General features: G+C 32.7%; 1 protein-coding gene across 1 annotated transcript; it reads left to right on the plus strand.

Moving 5' to 3' along the window:
- The first annotated feature begins 10353 nt into the window (after nucleotides 1-10353).
- Nucleotides 10354-16933, plus strand: LOC145568941 (uncharacterized). The gene is made up of 3 exons (XM_081628322.1): nucleotides 10354-10809; nucleotides 16179-16286; nucleotides 16370-16933. The coding sequence occupies exons 1-3, from the start codon at nucleotides 10495-10497 to the stop codon at nucleotides 16679-16681; spliced, it is 735 nt and encodes a 244-aa protein (XP_081484448.1). The 5' UTR covers nucleotides 10354-10494; the 3' UTR covers nucleotides 16682-16933.
- The last annotated feature ends 1527 nt before the right edge of the window (nucleotides 16934-18460 follow it).

The following is an 18460-nucleotide window of genomic DNA, read 5'->3' on the forward strand; positions in this document are numbered from 1 at the left end:
ATCCGCTCTCTAAGCTAAAGCATACTCTGTCTCTCACTCTCTCTCGATTTCTTAGCCTAAACACATCCAAACACACATCATTCGATACCTTTCCTAATCAAACATCATACCTCCTTCACGAGCCCCGAATGCTCCTAGCCAACCTCGAAGTTGCCTTCGACCTCAACATGAAAGGTTGATGGTTTTGAGGGTTTGGTCCCAAATCTATATTTCAATTATTATTTGATTTATTTGTTTAATTTAGTCCTTAGTTAAGTTTACTAACGTATGTATTGTTTTAATAGAAAGAAATACGAGGCATCAAAGTGAGTAATTTGAGTACTTAATTATTCTTTTGATATTGAAATCATGTTTAGAATATTATTTTAATTCCAATCATGTTAGGATGTTTTTATAATTCCTAATATCATATTTAGGGTGTTATTTAATATTTCTAATGTTATGTTGATTTTTAATATCATGTTTAGGATAAAGTTTTGATCTTTATTATTAGTGACATGTTAGGGTTTGTTATTAATTTGTTTATTATCATGCATAGGATCTTGCTATTAATCATGTTTTAAGGATATTATGATGATGATGATTATTGTGTCAATTATATGTTGCTTGATATTCATGATTTATTTTGTTGCTTGATCACGCCCTTTCTGCAGGTTTAAGAGCAACTCCAATGGTTGTAGCTAGGGACTTGCTTGCAATTTTATTAATTCCCTAGTTACTAACTTGACCATTGGAGTTAGAAAACTCAATTAGCTTGGCTAAGCAAATTAGCTTTGCCAAGCTAATTTGCTTGGGAATTAAACTTGCCAAAATAAAATGCTCATTGCACCAATTAAGCTCTTTTCATGTATTTTCTATCCAACAACTACTACTAAGCTAATAGCTAACCATTAGAGCAAAAAGTAGCTAAAATGATAATTAGCTTAAAAGCTTATGTGGCATGACAAGCTAATTGTCAAATTAACTTGCCATTAGAGTTGCTTTAAAGGGGATCTGTACTTGAAATCACACTTAATAAGATAATTAATAATTTGATTTAGGCTAATATGATTTTAATTCAAGTGTTCACCAATAATTTTTTTTTGTGCATTTATAATCAACCAATGTAGATTAAATATGCTTAGGATTAATTTATTGTATGTGTTGATCGAAAAGCGCACATGAATATCATAAGAATTAAGTAGAGGCCGATTTAGGGCAAGTTCAATCTCATTTAGGATGGATTTGTACCATCATCCCTGAATATCCAGTCATGATTTCGGACCACTATGGAGTTAGCGATCTCCGTGATCGTGAATGGGGTATAACCTTCACACCCGTGAACGGTTTACAAGTTCCTAAAACTTGTTGGTGACTCTTTTATCTCTAGCTTCCTTCCCTTTGGACACCACCATGCCTAAAAGTATGATCACAGTGGGGCTCAAAGTTGATGTTTGAAAAATTCCCTACAGTGCGATGCACGGTTTTAAATAAATTCAAAGTTATAAATTTTCTTTTATATAGATTTTTGGATAATATCCGTTATATCAAAATTATTTTTTATTAATTTTTAACCAATATTTTTTTTATTCATTTAAGTTATATAAATAGTCACTAATTTGATTTTTTTTTTGCACAATTAAATATTTTAATTCTAGGTTTCGAAAAAAAAAAAAATTAATTCTAAATTCAAGTATAATTCTTTCATTTAATTAAGATTTCATATATTTCTCATGAATATCATTCGTCAGATATTTAAATGAGATTCCTAAATAGATAGTAACATAAGATAAATTTTAGGTATCAAATTTAAACATTAACTAATTTAAAAATCTTTTTAAGAAAAACCAACATTTATATTAGTTTTTCATATTTTTAATCAATTTTTAAATTGAATGTATATTATGTAAAAGATTTTTCAATTTTTTCCATTGATAAAATTTAAACCCGATAGGTTTTCTTATATATAGATTAAATTTTATGACAATCGTATCTTTCATTTTTATTACTTTTCATATTTTATCGTCTCTTTTTTTTCAATAGATTTTTAATTAGAGCGTCTTTCAAGTTTATTATTTTTCAATATTTTTTATAAAGATAAAACTTAAATGATCGTTGTATGGTTATTGATATATTTGTACTTCATATAAAATTTAGTGTCAATTTTTAATGTTTATGTTTCAAAAATTTTATTTTAATAAAATTTTAATAAAAAAATTTGAACATATTTTATGTTTATTATTTTTCAATCTTTTTTTATATAGATGATACTAAAATGATTATTGTATGGTTATTGATAAATTTGAATAATTTTAATGTCAATTTATTAACATTTATGTTTCACAATTTTCATTTTAATAATTTTTTAAAATAAAAAATTTGAACATAATTTATGTTGATTCTTTTTCAACTTTTCATATGTAGACTTTTTTAAATGATAATAATTGTGTGGTTATTGGTAATTTTTTTTTTATATAAGTATTAGTTTTATTATATAAATAAATTTTAATCATAAATTACTCATTTTTTATCTAGTACGTAAAATGTTTTTAAAATAATTTTTAGTTTTATAAATAATTTAAATCCTAATATCTAAAGATAACTTTTACTTCTTTTAAAAACAACAAATAAGATAATTTTTAAGTTTCTTAAATAATTTAAATTAACCAATTTTGTGTGTGGCTGGCCACACCGTGTGGCCACTTATAAAAGAACAAAGTAATTTGTATAACACTGACCAAGTAACCCTTGTAATACTGACTGAGTAACCCCTATAACACTGACCGAGTAACCCCTTAACACGGACGAAGTAAACCCTTTAACATTGACCTGGTAACCCCCTTTAACACTAACAAAGCAACTCCTATGATGACTAGCCACACGGTGTGGCCAGCCACATATAAGATTTTGTAAATTTAAATTATAAATCACTATTCGTTGTTTTTACCTACGTGGCAAAATTCTTAAATCTCATTTGTGAAATTTCTAATTGGTCGTAATTATATCTTTGCTTATGTGACGCGCTGAATGCTCCCGAAAAATACCTGTATAAATACTAGTTTGGTGCCCGGGTGATGCCTAAATAGTTGATAAAATTTTTAAGATAACATTTTTACTAGAATGTTAAATACGATCAAATAATTCATTCTATTATATTAGTGTAGGATATTTAGACATACAATATCATATGACTTATATATTTATATAACAGAGTACTTTTTGTAGTTTTGTTTGTAAATATATATCTATGTTACTATTGACTTGAAATTATTTTTATTGAACTTAAATTATTTTCACAATCTATAGGGTGTGTCCACCCGCACCCAACAGCTTGTGTGGCAGCCCAAAAGCCCAGTACCTTCTCTTATCACGAACTCCTCCTACCATGGCTACGACTCCCATAATCTTCTCTCTCCTCGTGGTGTCCTCCTACCATGGCTGCAACTCCAACCAAAGCTCCAGCCATCTCACGAATTTTCCACACCGCCTTGACTCACCTGCGAAATTCCCTACAAATTTGATAGAAACCACCACGAAAACCCGCCTGTGAAATCCCCCATAAATTCGAAGGTGAAGCGATTGGTGGTAATGAGATTTGTGATTTGTACCTTGTAGTATGTGGTGATGCGATTTGCGGCTGGTGGTTTACGCGGTTGGTGGTGATGCGATTGGCAGTTGGTGGTGATGCGATTGGCGATTGGATTTCTTCACTGCTTCCTAATGGTGCTCTGTTTTGGGTTGAAGGATGGAGTAGGGGTTGCAACATGGTGGTGTGAGTGTGTGGTTGGTGGAGTTGGCTTGCACGGCTGGAAGCAGAGTGTGGGGGAGGGGAATCAAATTAGAAACATTTCATCTTGAAATACATATTTGGGGTAATTATTGAATTTGAGTGAGTGAGTGAATATGCTGTTAATCATATTAGCCAACAAATGACTTATATGAGCCAATAAAAGCAATATATCAGCCAAATAATATAAAAAATCAGTCAGCCAACAAGAGGAAAATATCTGCCAACAAATGAAACATATAAGCCAACAAGAGGAATATATCAGCCAACTAATAGTATTTATTAGTCAACAGAAGGAACATATCAGCCAACAAATGAAGCATATAAGCCAACAAGATGAATATATCAGCCAACAAATGGTACTTATCAGCCAACAGAAGGAACATATCGGCTAACAAAAGGTATTTATTAGCCAACAGAAGGAACATATCAGCCAACAAAGGATGCATATCAGCCAACAAAAAGATGAAATCAGCAAACAAAAGATACAGGCCAAGTAAGCCAACAAAATAAACATATCAGCCAATAAAATGAAACATATAAGCCAACAATTAAAATATACATATCAACCAACAAAATAAATATGTCAGCCAAATAAAGAAACATATATAATCCAAATGATGTCTGGTATCAGCCAATAAAAAGAAAAAAAAGTCATATCAGCCAACAAAAGGAATATATTAGCCAACACAAAAAAACATATTAACCAACAAATGAAACATATCAGCCAACACATGAAACATATCAGTCAATTCAACGAGTAAACTATATCAGCCAAGCCTCCCGCACCAAACAGTTTGTGCGTCCGTCCGCACGCAATACCTTCTCAATTATTTTTAGTGAATTGAAATTATTTTTACCAAGCTGAAATTATTTTAGTGATTACAACTTATTTTTACTATTGAGTCTCTAATATTTTTTTTAAAAAATAAATTAATAACAATGCATTTTGTATACGGCTAGCCACACCAACTAGTCGGACAAACTATCCTCTATAAAACTAACCGAGTAACCCATGTAATACTAAGTAACCTCTAACAATGACTAAGTAACCCCTATTTATAACATTGATTGAGTGACAAATATAACACTAACCAAGTAACCCCTATAACACCAACGAAGTAACTCTTATAATAGTTGATGACACGGCTTGGTAAGTTACGTATAAAAGTTTATGATTAAATATACTATATGTGGATATTATTTTAAAGAACTTTTTAAAACAAATTCGTGATGGAAATAAGATTGAGTTATAAGATATTAATTTAAAGTTCTGATTAATTTTGTATACGTGAAATATTATAATTTATCGATATATAATAAAACTCTATACAACAATTTTATCTAAAAATATCTATAGTTTTGTGCCCGGGGGATGCCCAGATCGTTGTTGATGAAATTTTAAGATAACATTTTTACTTGAATGTTAAATACGGTTAAATAATTCGTTCTGATAATGTAAGATATTTAGATATACGATATCATATGAAGTGTACTTTGTATAGTTTTTGTTTGTAAATAGATATTTATGTTATTATAGACTTGAAATTATTTTTATTGAACTTAAATTATTTTCACTGAAGTGAAAGTATTTTACCAAACTAATTATTTTTACCGATTAAAACTTGTTTTACTGATTCTTTAATATTATTCTAAATAAATTAAGTAACTATACATCTTATATGCACCACACCATCTGGCCGGACAAAGGAACCCTATAAAACTGATCGAGTAACCCCTGTCCCCTGTAATACTAACTGAGTAACCTCTAACACTGACTAAGTAACCCTTTATCTATAACACTAATTGAGTAACCACTATAACACTAACCATGTAACCGTTATAGTACTAACGAAGTAACTCTGATCTTGTACTAATTGGTGACACGATTTGACCAGCTACGTATAAATAAAAGTTTGTGATTAAATATATTATAAATGGATCTTATTGTAAATAACTTTTTAAAACAAATTTGATGATGGAAATAGAATTGAGTTATAGAATATTTATTAAAAGTTATGATTAATTTTGTATATATGAAATATTAGAATTTTATCGATAATAAAACTATATGTAGCAATTTTATCTTAAAAAAACTATCCAAAAATCGCTTACTTAGCATCATATGTGTCACAATAATACCTATTTATCTCCTACGTGGTGCGACACTTGGCGAAAAACTTAAATGTCAAATGTTGATGTCTCGTGGCCTGGCTACAAAACTGTAGACACCTGATTATGTCTCCCCAAAAACCAAACCCAATGATGAGTATCTTTCATGTTATTGATTATTGAGTAAGGTGAAATGTTGAAAAATCTCATGAATTTTACCTTTTCTAACATATTTTAATTCAAAATAATTCATTTTGTATTTCAAAAATAATTCATTTCGTGTCCTTTTAATGTAAAACGTCTAATACAAATTATTTTGGTGTTTAATCTGAGTCCAATAATTGTGTATTTTGATGGGACTCGAAAAGAGATTTCCAACGATATATTATAAGCCCAATTCCAAGTTATAACGAGGAAGTTATGGCCAAAATACTAAACTGGGCCTAAACCGAGCTTTATATATATGCGGACCCAATGATCATGTGGAGGATCCGTTAATATTAATTATAGTTTTAATACCATTAGGATTTATCTTAATTTCCTAAAATTTTATCTAGAAGGTTGTTTTAATTTCTAAATGCGTTAGGATTGATTATTATCTTCTAAAAGATTCTAATTTATCCTATTTCGAAAAGATAATGATTAAGAATTTTATGTCGGATAAAACGAGTGTTTTTAATGGATTTAATTTTGATTTAATAAGAATACGTATGGACATTCAACTAACCCAATTTGATTATAAGTCAGATTCCATACGAATCTTATCTTTCGAGATGAAGTCATCGCGACGCGATGAATCCATCGCCACGCGATGAAACCTGTTTTACTTCGAGTCGGATTCTGACTTGTTTTGTGATCTTTTCGGTGGTTTTTCTGTATAAATAAGGACGATTTTTTCCGTTTTCTATTCACCAACAACAATCATCAATCATCTATTTCTCTCTCTAAAGCTAAACCTTATTTTTTTTTCTCTCTCTCTTGATTTTTTTAAACCTTTTCCTAAACACACACCACACGTACTTCACGAGACACTAATACACCTACCCAAGCTCGAAATTGCCCTAAATATCGACGTGAAAGGTTGATAGTTCTGAGGGTTTGGTCCCCAAATCCATATTTCAATTATTATTTATTTATTTGATTTAATATTTTTATTAAAGTTACTAACATGTGTATTCTTTTAATAAAAAAAAAGGTACGAGGCTTCAAATAGAGTAATTCAATTGCTCTATTTCTTTTATAGAAATCATGCTTAGATTATTTTATTAATTCCTATATCATGTTAGGATATGTTTATGATTTCCAATATCATATTAGGATAAAGCTTTGATTTTTATTATTTAGTGACATGTTAGGATTCGTTATTAATCATGCTAGTACCATGCCTAGAATTTTGCTAATATTATGCTTTGAGAATTTTATTATGATGATGATGATTGTTGTGACAAATTATATATAAATTTTAACGTTATTTAATTTGTTAATTTACAAATAATTTATATATAATTTGTTAACAATAAATATGTTGCTTGATTATTCATATTATTATTGTTATTGCTTGATCACGCCCTCTCTTATAAGTTTAAAGAAAATTTATACTTGAAATCAGGCTTAGTAAGATAATTAATAATTTTGGTTATTTAAAACATGACATCTGTCCGAACTACGAAGGTTTTGATCCGTGAGAATTCAAAATCCCACTATGATCGGTACCTAGTGCAACTTTGGTGCTCAAATCTACCTTATAATAATTATTATATCATTTATGTGACTAACATGCCTTAAAACTTGACTTTAAACAACACATTAGTAAGAACTCGTTCTTTAGAATGGAAGAGAAGACGAGTTCCAGACGTTCAATTCTCTTAACCTAAATCCCGAACCCAAGATTGTGCCTTAAAATTTTCTTTTTATGGAGTTAGCAGTTGGTTTTTAGTGTTATTTCTTAAAATTGACTGTTTTACAATCCGTCTTATTCAGGTAAAAATAAGGTGGCGCCTCTAAGTTTTTAATTAAAAGTCTTACCAGACACTTTAGTTGAACCTCTATAGACTAATTCGTCCACTAATAACCAGGTACCACAACTTTAAAACGGATGTACAATATATTGACTGTACACTTGATTTTTTTAAAAAAGTTTGTTTACTATAAATATAAATGCTTTTAGTGGTACTAAATGCATCTTAGTAGTACTTAAATAAAAATTCCAATGGTACAATCAAAATGTGATCCCATCACTTTTTTTTTCTTCTCTTTTTACGTGTAATGAGATCCACAAGTCCGCAACACTTTTTATATCTCTTTTTTTTAGGCAAAGCAAAGCTTTATGCCTTTATTAATTAGATGATAAAAGGTTGGCAGTAAGAAAAATTGTGTAAAAAAAAATAAATTGCAAATAATAATACAACATTTGGCTCGTTCTTTTTTAATAATACAACCTTTGGATTATACATTAATATTACAACCTTTGGGGGTGTTCATTTTTAACAGGCAAAAAAACTTATAACCTATTAAACAGGTTACCCATGACACGTGTTATCATGTAATTGGTTTTAATATTTTTTGATTTTTTATAGAGTCATTTAACTTTAATTAAATTAATTGTGTTTTTAATAATCCTATTTTTAACAAATAAAATATTAAAAAAAAACAACCATCAGTAGCCCCCCTGCCCCACTCTGGCAGCTGGCTGCAGGCGATTTGTCTCCGCCAGCGCCTTGGAACCCAAAAATTACACCTATCCCCACCACAAAAACCGAATCCCCCAACACCATAAACCGTTTAACCTAGAAAACCCGTTTTCTAGGGTTTTGCGTTTTCTTGGTTATACGAATTTTTGGTGGTTTTGGGTGAGGGAATAGGTTTTATAGGGGTTGGAAAACAGGAAAGGGGTCGGTTTTTGGGGTGGTTTAGGGCGGGGATGGGTGTCGAGTTAGGAAACGGGGGAGGAGGGTTAGGATTTGGGATGGAGTTGGGCAGCTGTTTAGGGATGGGCGGTTATTGAAATGAGCAAGGGCTGCACGGTTCGGTTGCTGCGTTAGATGGTTGACGTGGCTGGGCACTTTGCCTGGCTGCGTTGTTGACAGTGGCTGCGGGCTGCAGCTGGGCTTCGGTAGGATCTGCGAAGATAGCAGGTCCAGTGTAGGGGGCTGCTGGTTACTATCGGCAGGGGAGGTGGATGGGTGATTTTTTTTTTAAAAGTAGTAGTAGTAGTAGTAATAATAATAATAATAATAATCCAATTGTCGAGCAATTGGATATGACTTCCTTCCTTTCTCTTTCTCTTCTCTTGGGGAGTTAGAAAAGAAGGCTATTGCATTGCTAAAGCGGATCCAAAAGTTCTTGAATACTCAGGACATTGGGGCGCGTGCTGCAGCTCATATTTTTACTAGGATCAGCTTTTTTATATCTAGAGGAGTTGGGGCCCAGATTGTATCTCGGCTACCCACTAATTTTCTATAGGTTGTATAACTTTGTATGTTTTTGAGATATAACAATAATAATAACAATAATATATATATATATATATATATATATATATATATATATAATGAAGGTGATCCAATTACCTATTCTCTCTCTTCTAGGGTTTCTTAAAAATTTTGGTCGTTAGGCCGGAAATAGTCTAATGTCTTCGGAAATTAGACTATTTTCGACCCTTTTTCCTTAAATTTATTTAGTTTTGCAATTTAGGTTTCAATAAATGTACACAAGTAGTGTAGATATTCGTCCGTCTCCCTATTGTGGAGTCGTTAGTTTTTGTTAGTTTAGTTGTTTGTTTATTTTTAGGGTTTGTTTGTGTGTTAGGGTTCATAAAAAAAGTAATCATCTTTTGCCCTATTGTCAGTTCCTTGGTAAAGATTTGTTCGGGATCGCAACGGTTATCAAATTTTCAAATGCGTTTAGGCGAATCAGATGAGAATCATCCTTACGGCTACAACAAATCGTTAGACTGTCTCTCCGAAAAGGCTGTATATTCTAGCGATGTGTGCGAGAGATGTACCACAGTGCAAGATCTTTTCAACGATTGTAGGCTTGTAGCTCTGATGAAAGAAACCCTAATTTGATTCAATTTTATGTATTTGTTAATATAGATTTCATTTGTAAATGTCGGATGACTTTTTATTAATGAATTGATTTGTTTAATATATATATATATATATATATATATATATATATATATATGTATGTATATATATATATTTATTTATTTATTTAAATTTATTTAATAAAAACATTAATTAAATTTTTAAAAATCAAATTAAATTGTTCTTAAAAAAAATCAAATTAAATTTGATAGAACCAATAAAACAAAGGCACGTGTCATCATAACCCTTCAAAATTGTAATATTAATGTATAATTTAAAGGTTGTATTATTAAAAAAAAGAATGGGCCAAAGATGTATTTTATTATCTGCAATTTTTACTAAGAAAATTGATATTTTGATTAATTCAAAAATCCTAATTCAAACTTGTAAATCCAACTGTCCAAAGTTGGATACTCCACCAATTTTCATCACATAACACATAACCCCACGTTATTTCCACTTCTTCCACCACCCTCTCACCGGAAAAACAAACCCCACCAATTCCAGTCTCCAGAACATTCTTCCGCCATGGGAGGACCTTCAAGGACCTTCACCTTCACCATCTTCATCCTCGCCATTACAACGATCTCAGTTCAAGCAGGCGACAACAACCATGTCTACTCCCCTTGCCGTGACACTACAGTTCAGCGCGACGATGGCTTCACCTTCGGCCTTGCTTTCTCTTCCAAAACTTCTTTCTTCTTCAACAATAATGCCTCGCTTCAGCTTTCTCCTTGCGATCGACGACTTTCTCTCTCCACCAGTAGCTCTCAAATCGCGCTTTTCCGACCTAAGGTTGATGAGATCTCTCTTCTCACCATTAATGCTTCTTCTTTCAGCCCGGTATGTTACTCTTCCTTCTTTCTTTTTCGTATATTTTTGAAATTAGGGTTTTGATTCTCGTTTATAACTGTTGAATTAGGGTTTGGGTTTTCGAATTTGTTTGGTTGAATTTGGAAGTGTTGTTTGATCTTATTGTGAGATCGGATCGTATTGATTTGAGTATTGCTAGTGTATGTGTATTTCAATTAATTTGAACTATGAAAATTTTCTATTTTCGGGTTTTGTTTTGGTAGACATACATTTGAGTGTTTGACCTCATTGTTGAGCAGATTGTATATCTTTAGTTACTGGGATAAGGTTGTCTATATGATATGTGGTGTCATTGGATTAATGTATTATAATCTAAGGAACGGGTTGTCGACTGTGGTTTTTAGTTAATCTTGGCTTGTATTGATGTAGCGATGACAGGCGATGAATGTGAATTTAATAATTTAGTGCCAAAATGCTGTTGGAAGGCGTTTTGTAGGGATTCAGGATGTAAAAAAATGAGTAAATCTTGGGATCTGTACTCTTATGATTGGTCGAATTCATCAAAAACATTTCAGCTGGAAGAAAGATTATCGGGTATTATGCCTTTAAATCACTGTTGTTTCATTTTGTAGTCATCTTTGCAACTTGGGCACACTGTATATTATTGGCCGTGCCAATTTCCTCTTGAAGTTATTGATAGGATCCTTTAGCAATCTTGATGCCCCCATCAGCAATATTGCCAATGCATCAGAATCTAAGCTTGCTCATTTTACTATGGTACTGAGTGTTTCTAGAGCCATGTGTCACTGAAAACATTCCACAAAGTTTCTGGTGCTCCAAAGTTCTCTTTCTCCTCCAAATACAAGGCAATAGGATTTTGATTATTAAATTTGAAGTGAGTGAGAGCTATCGTAAGCTGTGAGAGAATTTTTCTATATTTTGTGACAGCAGTTGATGTTTTGGGATCCTTTCAATTGCTAGATGTTCATGGGCCATATGTTATTGAAAGATATGGGGTGTTCTTTTGCTCGACTAGAGTGTACTTATTGTCTTATTATAGGTCAAACTAGGTGCTTTGTATGTTTTATATTTGAACCTTACGTAGTGGTGACTGGTGATAGATTGAGAAGCTTTTTGTAAATCAAAAGGACGCTGAGTTGTCTCTTGAATTTATTGGCAATTTGGCATTGAAAGACATGACCTTGGTGTTGTGGCTAGAGTTAGGATTGTTATTTTGAGCATATTTTTTTTGTTCAGTCCATTCAGGTCCATTCTAGTCAGTTTCATCCCAATATTTCAGCTTGGTTCATGTTTGTCTTAGAATTTCAGTTTGGTGGTTCTATTCATTTGATATTTATTTAATTGGTATAATTTCTTTGCACCTTGTATTCCCTGGTATGAGTTTATGTAAACTTAGTACAGTGGCCCTTATACGAATTTTTCTAAACTAAATTTTCCTTACTTGGGCTTAGTGCTCTTTATCTAAACTTATTAATCCTGAAACGTATTTTATTAAGGTGGAAAAGAAGATCTTGAAACACATTGTTTACTTTGTATTATACAATTATTAAATGCAAATTTTGGTCTTTTTTCATGCTAATGTACTACAAATGACCCACCTTCCCCCCAACCTTTCTTCTCTTCTCTTTTGATGTGTTTGAAGATTCTTGCTCAGTGAGAGTGGGCATTATAGTCATGTCCTTGCTTAAGGTAGTCTATAGACCCACAAACTAACATGTTTGTTCTTAATGCTGTAGTCTTACTGTTGTTCAACAGCTACTTATTGTGATTTTTGTGGCACTAAGCCATTCATACTCTGCATGGCTTGAGATTTTTTAGTTTGGGACTTGGATTCTGTAGTTCAATTGGTTTGTCTTGGTGATGCCGTTCTCTTGTTTGAGCTGTATGATTCTGTCACCAGTAAAGCTGTACCTAGAGTTTATATATTGCCTTTGACTTTTAGTAACTCCTTTCCTAACACTTGGTAAGACCATTATGTGTCCAATACTTGCAATTGGGTGCTCGTTTGACTACGCTATCTTTTAAGTTGATCAAGAAATGCAATAGCTCTCATATGCTCATTATTTCAATTTTATTATAAGTTTTGTTTTACCCGCTCTAGCTCCCCTAAATAGTCCTCAATGATGCTCCAGGGAGGGGGGATGGTGGTGGTGGCTTTCATAGTATTACCCAGTATTTTAATTGCTGTACAAGTATGATAGTGGACTAGTTGACAAGCTGTAACAAAAGCATTCTTGTGAAAGAACTAAGAAGTATCAATTCTCCTTAGTTTTCTTTATTATTGGATTTACCAATACTGTAGCTATACTGGTTCCTCAAATAAATACTGTAGTAAAACCCTGTGTCCCTACCAGCTTTTGTTCCCCCTGATCCTCCTGTCCATAGTGTCCAGCCCACCATGATCTTTATCATCTCCAAGCTTCCTGTTTTCTTTGCAAACCATGGCCATCCACCAATGTCATCCTTTCTATCAAGCATCTGCCAATCCCTACCTTCACCTTCATCAAAACCCACCACCTCCACTCGCTGCCCACCATCAGCACCCACCTTTAGTACAACAACAACAACAAAGCCTTAGGCCTTGTTTAGTTCACCTTATTTTTACTTATTTCAGAAAAAATAAGTTCAGATCAGAAAAAATAAGTTCAGATTAGATTAGAAAAAAATTCGTAATGAAAAAAATTCTAAAAATCACATATTAATAAAATACACATTATTACAAATCTAACAAGGCCCCACTAGATATATTTATTCTGTATAGATTATCGTATATTTAAGGTCAAAGTTTGGTCAAATCTGACATTCAGATCAGAACAAACCAGATCAGATAAGCAAATATAAGGCGAACTAAACAAGTCATTAGTCCCAAAATGATTTGGGGTCGGCTGACATGAATTGTCATAAGGAACTGTATGATGTGAAAAGGGACATAACAAGATAATCCGTTAAATGAGTTTGAAAAAAAGGTTGAGTAAAGTGATAAAAAGAAAGAACATTCAAGAAAATTAAAGGGAGTTTTAAAAGAGAACAAATTATAAAATTCAATAAAGCACCCACCTTCAATGGTACCAGAAAATCAAGCATCACTAGAAGCCAGAAAATCAGGTGCCATAAGAGTTTCTGGATACTGTTTTCAGGCGCCCACCAAGTAGTGCGATTTGAGTGGTGGTGGTGGTTGGACAATGTACGGCAGAGCCGTGGAGGTGGATTAGTTGCGTTGGGAGTTTTGGTGGCTGATGAAAGATATATTTTTAATTCCTTTCTTTAGTCATATTATTCACATTAAAGCAAGGCAAGTCATTGAAATTGCATAATCTGTGCCACCCCCTTGTGTTACATCTAAAAACCATATAAGAGGAGCAAGTATTTCAAGATTCATCATCCAAAATCTAAGATTCATTGTTGCATTAGTACATTTTCCGTTTCAGAAATTCCATAGATCCACAACATAGTGAATTGAAGCTCTTATCCCCATGAATTTTGATTTAGGGAAAGTCAATATAGAGCGTTCAGCTTATTGAGTTTGGAATTTTGGAACACCCCCCACATGTAAAATTACCGTGCTCTCTCCCGCTCCCCAATTTCCTTAGGCATGCACTTTTAAAGTATGTTGTTTTCTTAGCTTTTTTCCTATTTTTATTTTATTTTATTTTATTATTTTTTAAACACCAAGCCTTATGTGTCTGTGATCTAGTTGTGATATACAAAAGATGATTTTTTACAGTTCTCTCTTGTTGGAATTTAGGCCTTAGCTTCAGGGTGCTTGCTTTCTGCAATTCAGGTATGAGGTGTTGGTTTGTTTAACCCATACCTTGTGTTTGTTTTAGAAAAATTACTAATTATAATTTATCCCATTCCTCATCCTCCAAGTTATGGGGTTTAAAGAGAAAAGTTCATTATCAAACAAAATTAGACACAACCCATACTGCCCTAAAATCCTTATTCAAAACCTAAAGTAGCTTGTGAACCAAACGTCTCCTGAATGAGTTTTTCTGATGACTGATTACGTGGAGAGTGGAAATGTAGCTACATGATAGCCGCCTAATATTTAAGGGCACAAGTTTGACCAAGTATTTGGTACTTAGTCTTTGGGGTATGAAGGAGAATAAACTGCCTCGAGAAATGCTATTTTAGCTATTTTAAGTTTGTGTTTGAGAGGGATGCATACTTCTGAATAGGCAGGCTGCTGAAAAGTTGCTTTATATGGCCTTCTGCAACTAAGGTTGCAGGTGCTGTTTTGGTCTTTCAGTTATTGTGTAATATTTGCACTTCCTGTAGTTTACTAGTTTATATATTTTTTTTTTTACCAAGACGTCCAAGACTAGAATTGAGAAAAAGAGAGCTAGCACATGTAAGAATGATTATTTACCTACTTTGACTTGTCAGCCTACATATGCTAGCGTTTTGACAAGGACTAAATGCCCTGCCCTTCATTATTTTATTAAGATCAAAGGAGAGAGGGGCTGAAGAGGAGTGAGCTTAGTGCATATGAAATGCATTTTCCTTTGTGGCACATTGGCCTCCACAAGTCTTTGAAAGGAACTAATGCCTTGAAATTTTCTCTGAAGCAGAAAAAAGTTCCAAGCCCTCCGTTGCATTAGGTGGGTTTCTCCCACGTCTATGAAACAATTTTTTATTTATTTATCTTAATACTTCTATAGAGGCTTCAATGCTTGCATATATAATTATTATAACTCTTACTTCCTTCTCCTATCATGATCCATTTGGGGTTTCATGGACATCTTTCTCCTAGCACTGTATATGTACACCTTATACCTGTAAGTCCTTTTGGAGAAATGAAAATTTGGTAGCTCTGGCCTCTGATTGAATCAAATCAGGCAGAAACTCTTCCCCAATCTTCACTTTATAATTTCTATACTTCCCAGGTTTAGGTACCCTTTTCTTTCACAGTATAGTGTATACATCAAGGTTCCCAAATCCCAATGCAAGGGCATTGTGTATTTGTATGTGACCAATTAGATTCAGACTAGATATCTACACTACTACAGGTCTTAATTCAAGCGTAAATGTGGTGACCACTTTATTAATATATTAGTTTCATCCTGCTTCATCTCGTAAGCTTGCTCGACATCTGATTATGCTAGTTGATCCTGACATGTTAATTTTCTTCTCTAACTAAAGATGATTGTGCCATATATCCTCTACTGGCATGTTAGTACTCAACTTTTGTTGCTGTATATCTAATAATTAATATTCATTCAAGTGTTCGTTGATGATATCATCTGTTGGAGCTGCTTGACTTTGTAGTGACAGAGATGTTAAGCAAAATGGTCCTACATCTAATATGATCTCATTTCTTCCTTTTGCCAAATGAGATACCTGTTATCCTAAACTTTGGTGGGATTTTGATTTTTCAGGATTCAGCCGGTGGTTATATGGTGGCGTTTGCTGGCTCAAAATATGCTGCAAGATCCATTCCTACATTTGTTGCAAATAGTACCCACATAGTGACCAGTTTTACTCTGGTAAGGATATCAGAGATCACATGGTTTTCTTTTTCTGTTCTTATTCCTCTTTAAAAGCTTATGTATTGCTCTTGTGGAAGCAGATTCTAGAATTTAAGCAAGGCCGACTACAAAATTTGTTTTGGAAAAGGGATGGTTGTGCATCATGTAAAGGCAAGTCTAAGTTTGTCTGCCTGAACAATGTGGATTGTGCAATCAGAATGAGCGACTGCAAGAATCGAGGTGGATCTATGGATTGCAGCCTTGGCATACAATTAGCCTTTTCTGGTACAGATAAGCATTATTCAGTTCTTAATTCTTGGTATGAAGTGCAGAACCTACGGCAATATTCACTATTTGGCTTGTATTCCAATTTACGGAAGTCTCTCTCTGATCAATTCAGCAACTTCTTCTGATTTACTGCTGTGTCTTGTGTGTTCTAAAGAGGTTTTCTCTGCTTTTGCAATTGCACGATTCTTCAATTTATTCTCCTTTGATCCTCCAGCAGGCTTGTGTGGAAATATGTAACATGTTTTGGTATGTAATTGTATTTTTTTTATTAGCAGTGTATATTGAAATTGAGTTAATATGATTAATTAGTCGTTCTCTGCTTATCATTTTGCCTTGTAATATTGACCTTTGGTATAAGATCTTGATTCTTGGCCTAAGTAACTTCTTAAAAATGACTTTATTTTGGTACGTTTTTATGTTGTACAAGTAATATGTACTGATATGTCATATGTGTAATGACTGGCTTAGGAGATTTTTCGCCAAACAGCTACCGCTCATAATTTAAGGCTCGATTAGACAATATCACTATGTGATGATGGTTAAGTCTGTTTGGCACTGAATCCTGCAACTTACGCAACTTAGATATTAGTATCATACCAAGCATACAGCTTGATTTATTTTATACGTTTATCCTTTATATAAAACACGTTTTGGGCACCACTAACATCAATTTGTGTAAATCCCAAAAGGTTTCAAAAAACCAAAAACTTTGGGTTCGTTTGGCATTGCTGTGGTTTTCTGTTTTTTGGTTTTTTGTTTTTTTTAAATATATGATATATGACTCATTATGAATCAAAAATGATTTAAAGTTATTAAAATCATGATAATTTTGAAAACTGACAACAGAAAAGTGTAAACACCTTTTTCTTGTTTCCTGTTTTTGGTTTTGGGTTTTAAAAAAAACAGGAAACTGAAAATAAAAAATGATGTCAAACAAGCCCTTTGATACTCCATATGTTTTTTGTTTTAGGGGGTTGTTAAACGTCGCTTTCATTTTACAAGGGAAGGTTTTTTTTTTTTTTTTTTTTTTTTTTTAAGGAATTTCCATTTTTACCCCCTAGCATATATATACACACGACTCACATTTTCACTCTTTAACTTCATTATCAAACTCTCATTCACTCTCATTTTATCTCTCTAAAAATTACAAAAATTAAATTTATTAAAATTTGAAAATTAAAAAAAAAAGACAAAAAAAATCCAAAACACACCACCACCACCAACCACCTAAAACCACTAATTGAAGGAGGTGACAAAGCGATGGCTGATCCGCGACGCATAAGGGTGACGTACGGCGGTGGAGTCGGCGGCGGCGAACAGGCAAATTAAAAAAATAATAATAAAATAAATCGGAAAAACAGGACATCCGCCCAGAATTTCCCGGAAAAACCTGGGAGGATCCGCCTGAAATTTCCGGATTCTCCTTGGTTTTTCCGAAATTTTTAAGCGGAAGTCGAGATCCGCTTGAAATTTCCGGAAAAACCAAGCAGGATCCGGAAATTTCAGGTGGATCCTCCCAGGTTTTTCCGGAAATTCCAGGCGGATGTCCTGGATTTCCGTTTTTTTTTTGTTTATTTTTTTTTCGTGAATAATATAGTTTGATTATTGTTATTTTGATTATTGTTTTGTTATTTTTTTTTTTTTTTTTTTTTTTTTTTTTGAAACCATTGTTGTTGTTGTTGTTGTTATTATGATTATTGTTATTATTAGTAAGACTATTATTATTTTTATTTTTATTTTTATTATGATTATTATTAAATAATGGTTTATGTTTATGGGTAGTTATGGTAGGATAGTTGTTTTTTTTTTTTAAAAAAAAATAATTATTAATTGTGGGTAAATAATGTTTTTTAAAAAGTAGAAGGGTATTTTAGGAAAAATAAAATTTATCGACGAAGAAGTCC

This window comes from Chenopodium album, chromosome 11, assembly GCF_948465745.1.
Source record: "Chenopodium album chromosome 11, dcCheAlbu1.1, whole genome shotgun sequence".
Classification (NCBI taxonomy): Eukaryota; Viridiplantae; Streptophyta; class Magnoliopsida; order Caryophyllales; family Amaranthaceae; genus Chenopodium; species Chenopodium album.

Coding starts and splice junctions, on each gene's coding strand:
- LOC145568941 (XM_081628322.1), top strand. CDS start 10,495: ATGGGAGGACCTTCAAGGACCTTCACCTTCACCATCTTCATCCTCGCC. Junction 10,810..16,178: donor ATGCTTCTTCTTTCAGCCCG/GTATGTTACTCT, acceptor TTGATTTTTCAG/GATTCAGCCGGTGGTTATAT. Junction 16,287..16,369: donor TAGTGACCAGTTTTACTCTG/GTAAGGATATCA, acceptor TTGTGGAAGCAG/ATTCTAGAATTTAAGCAAGG.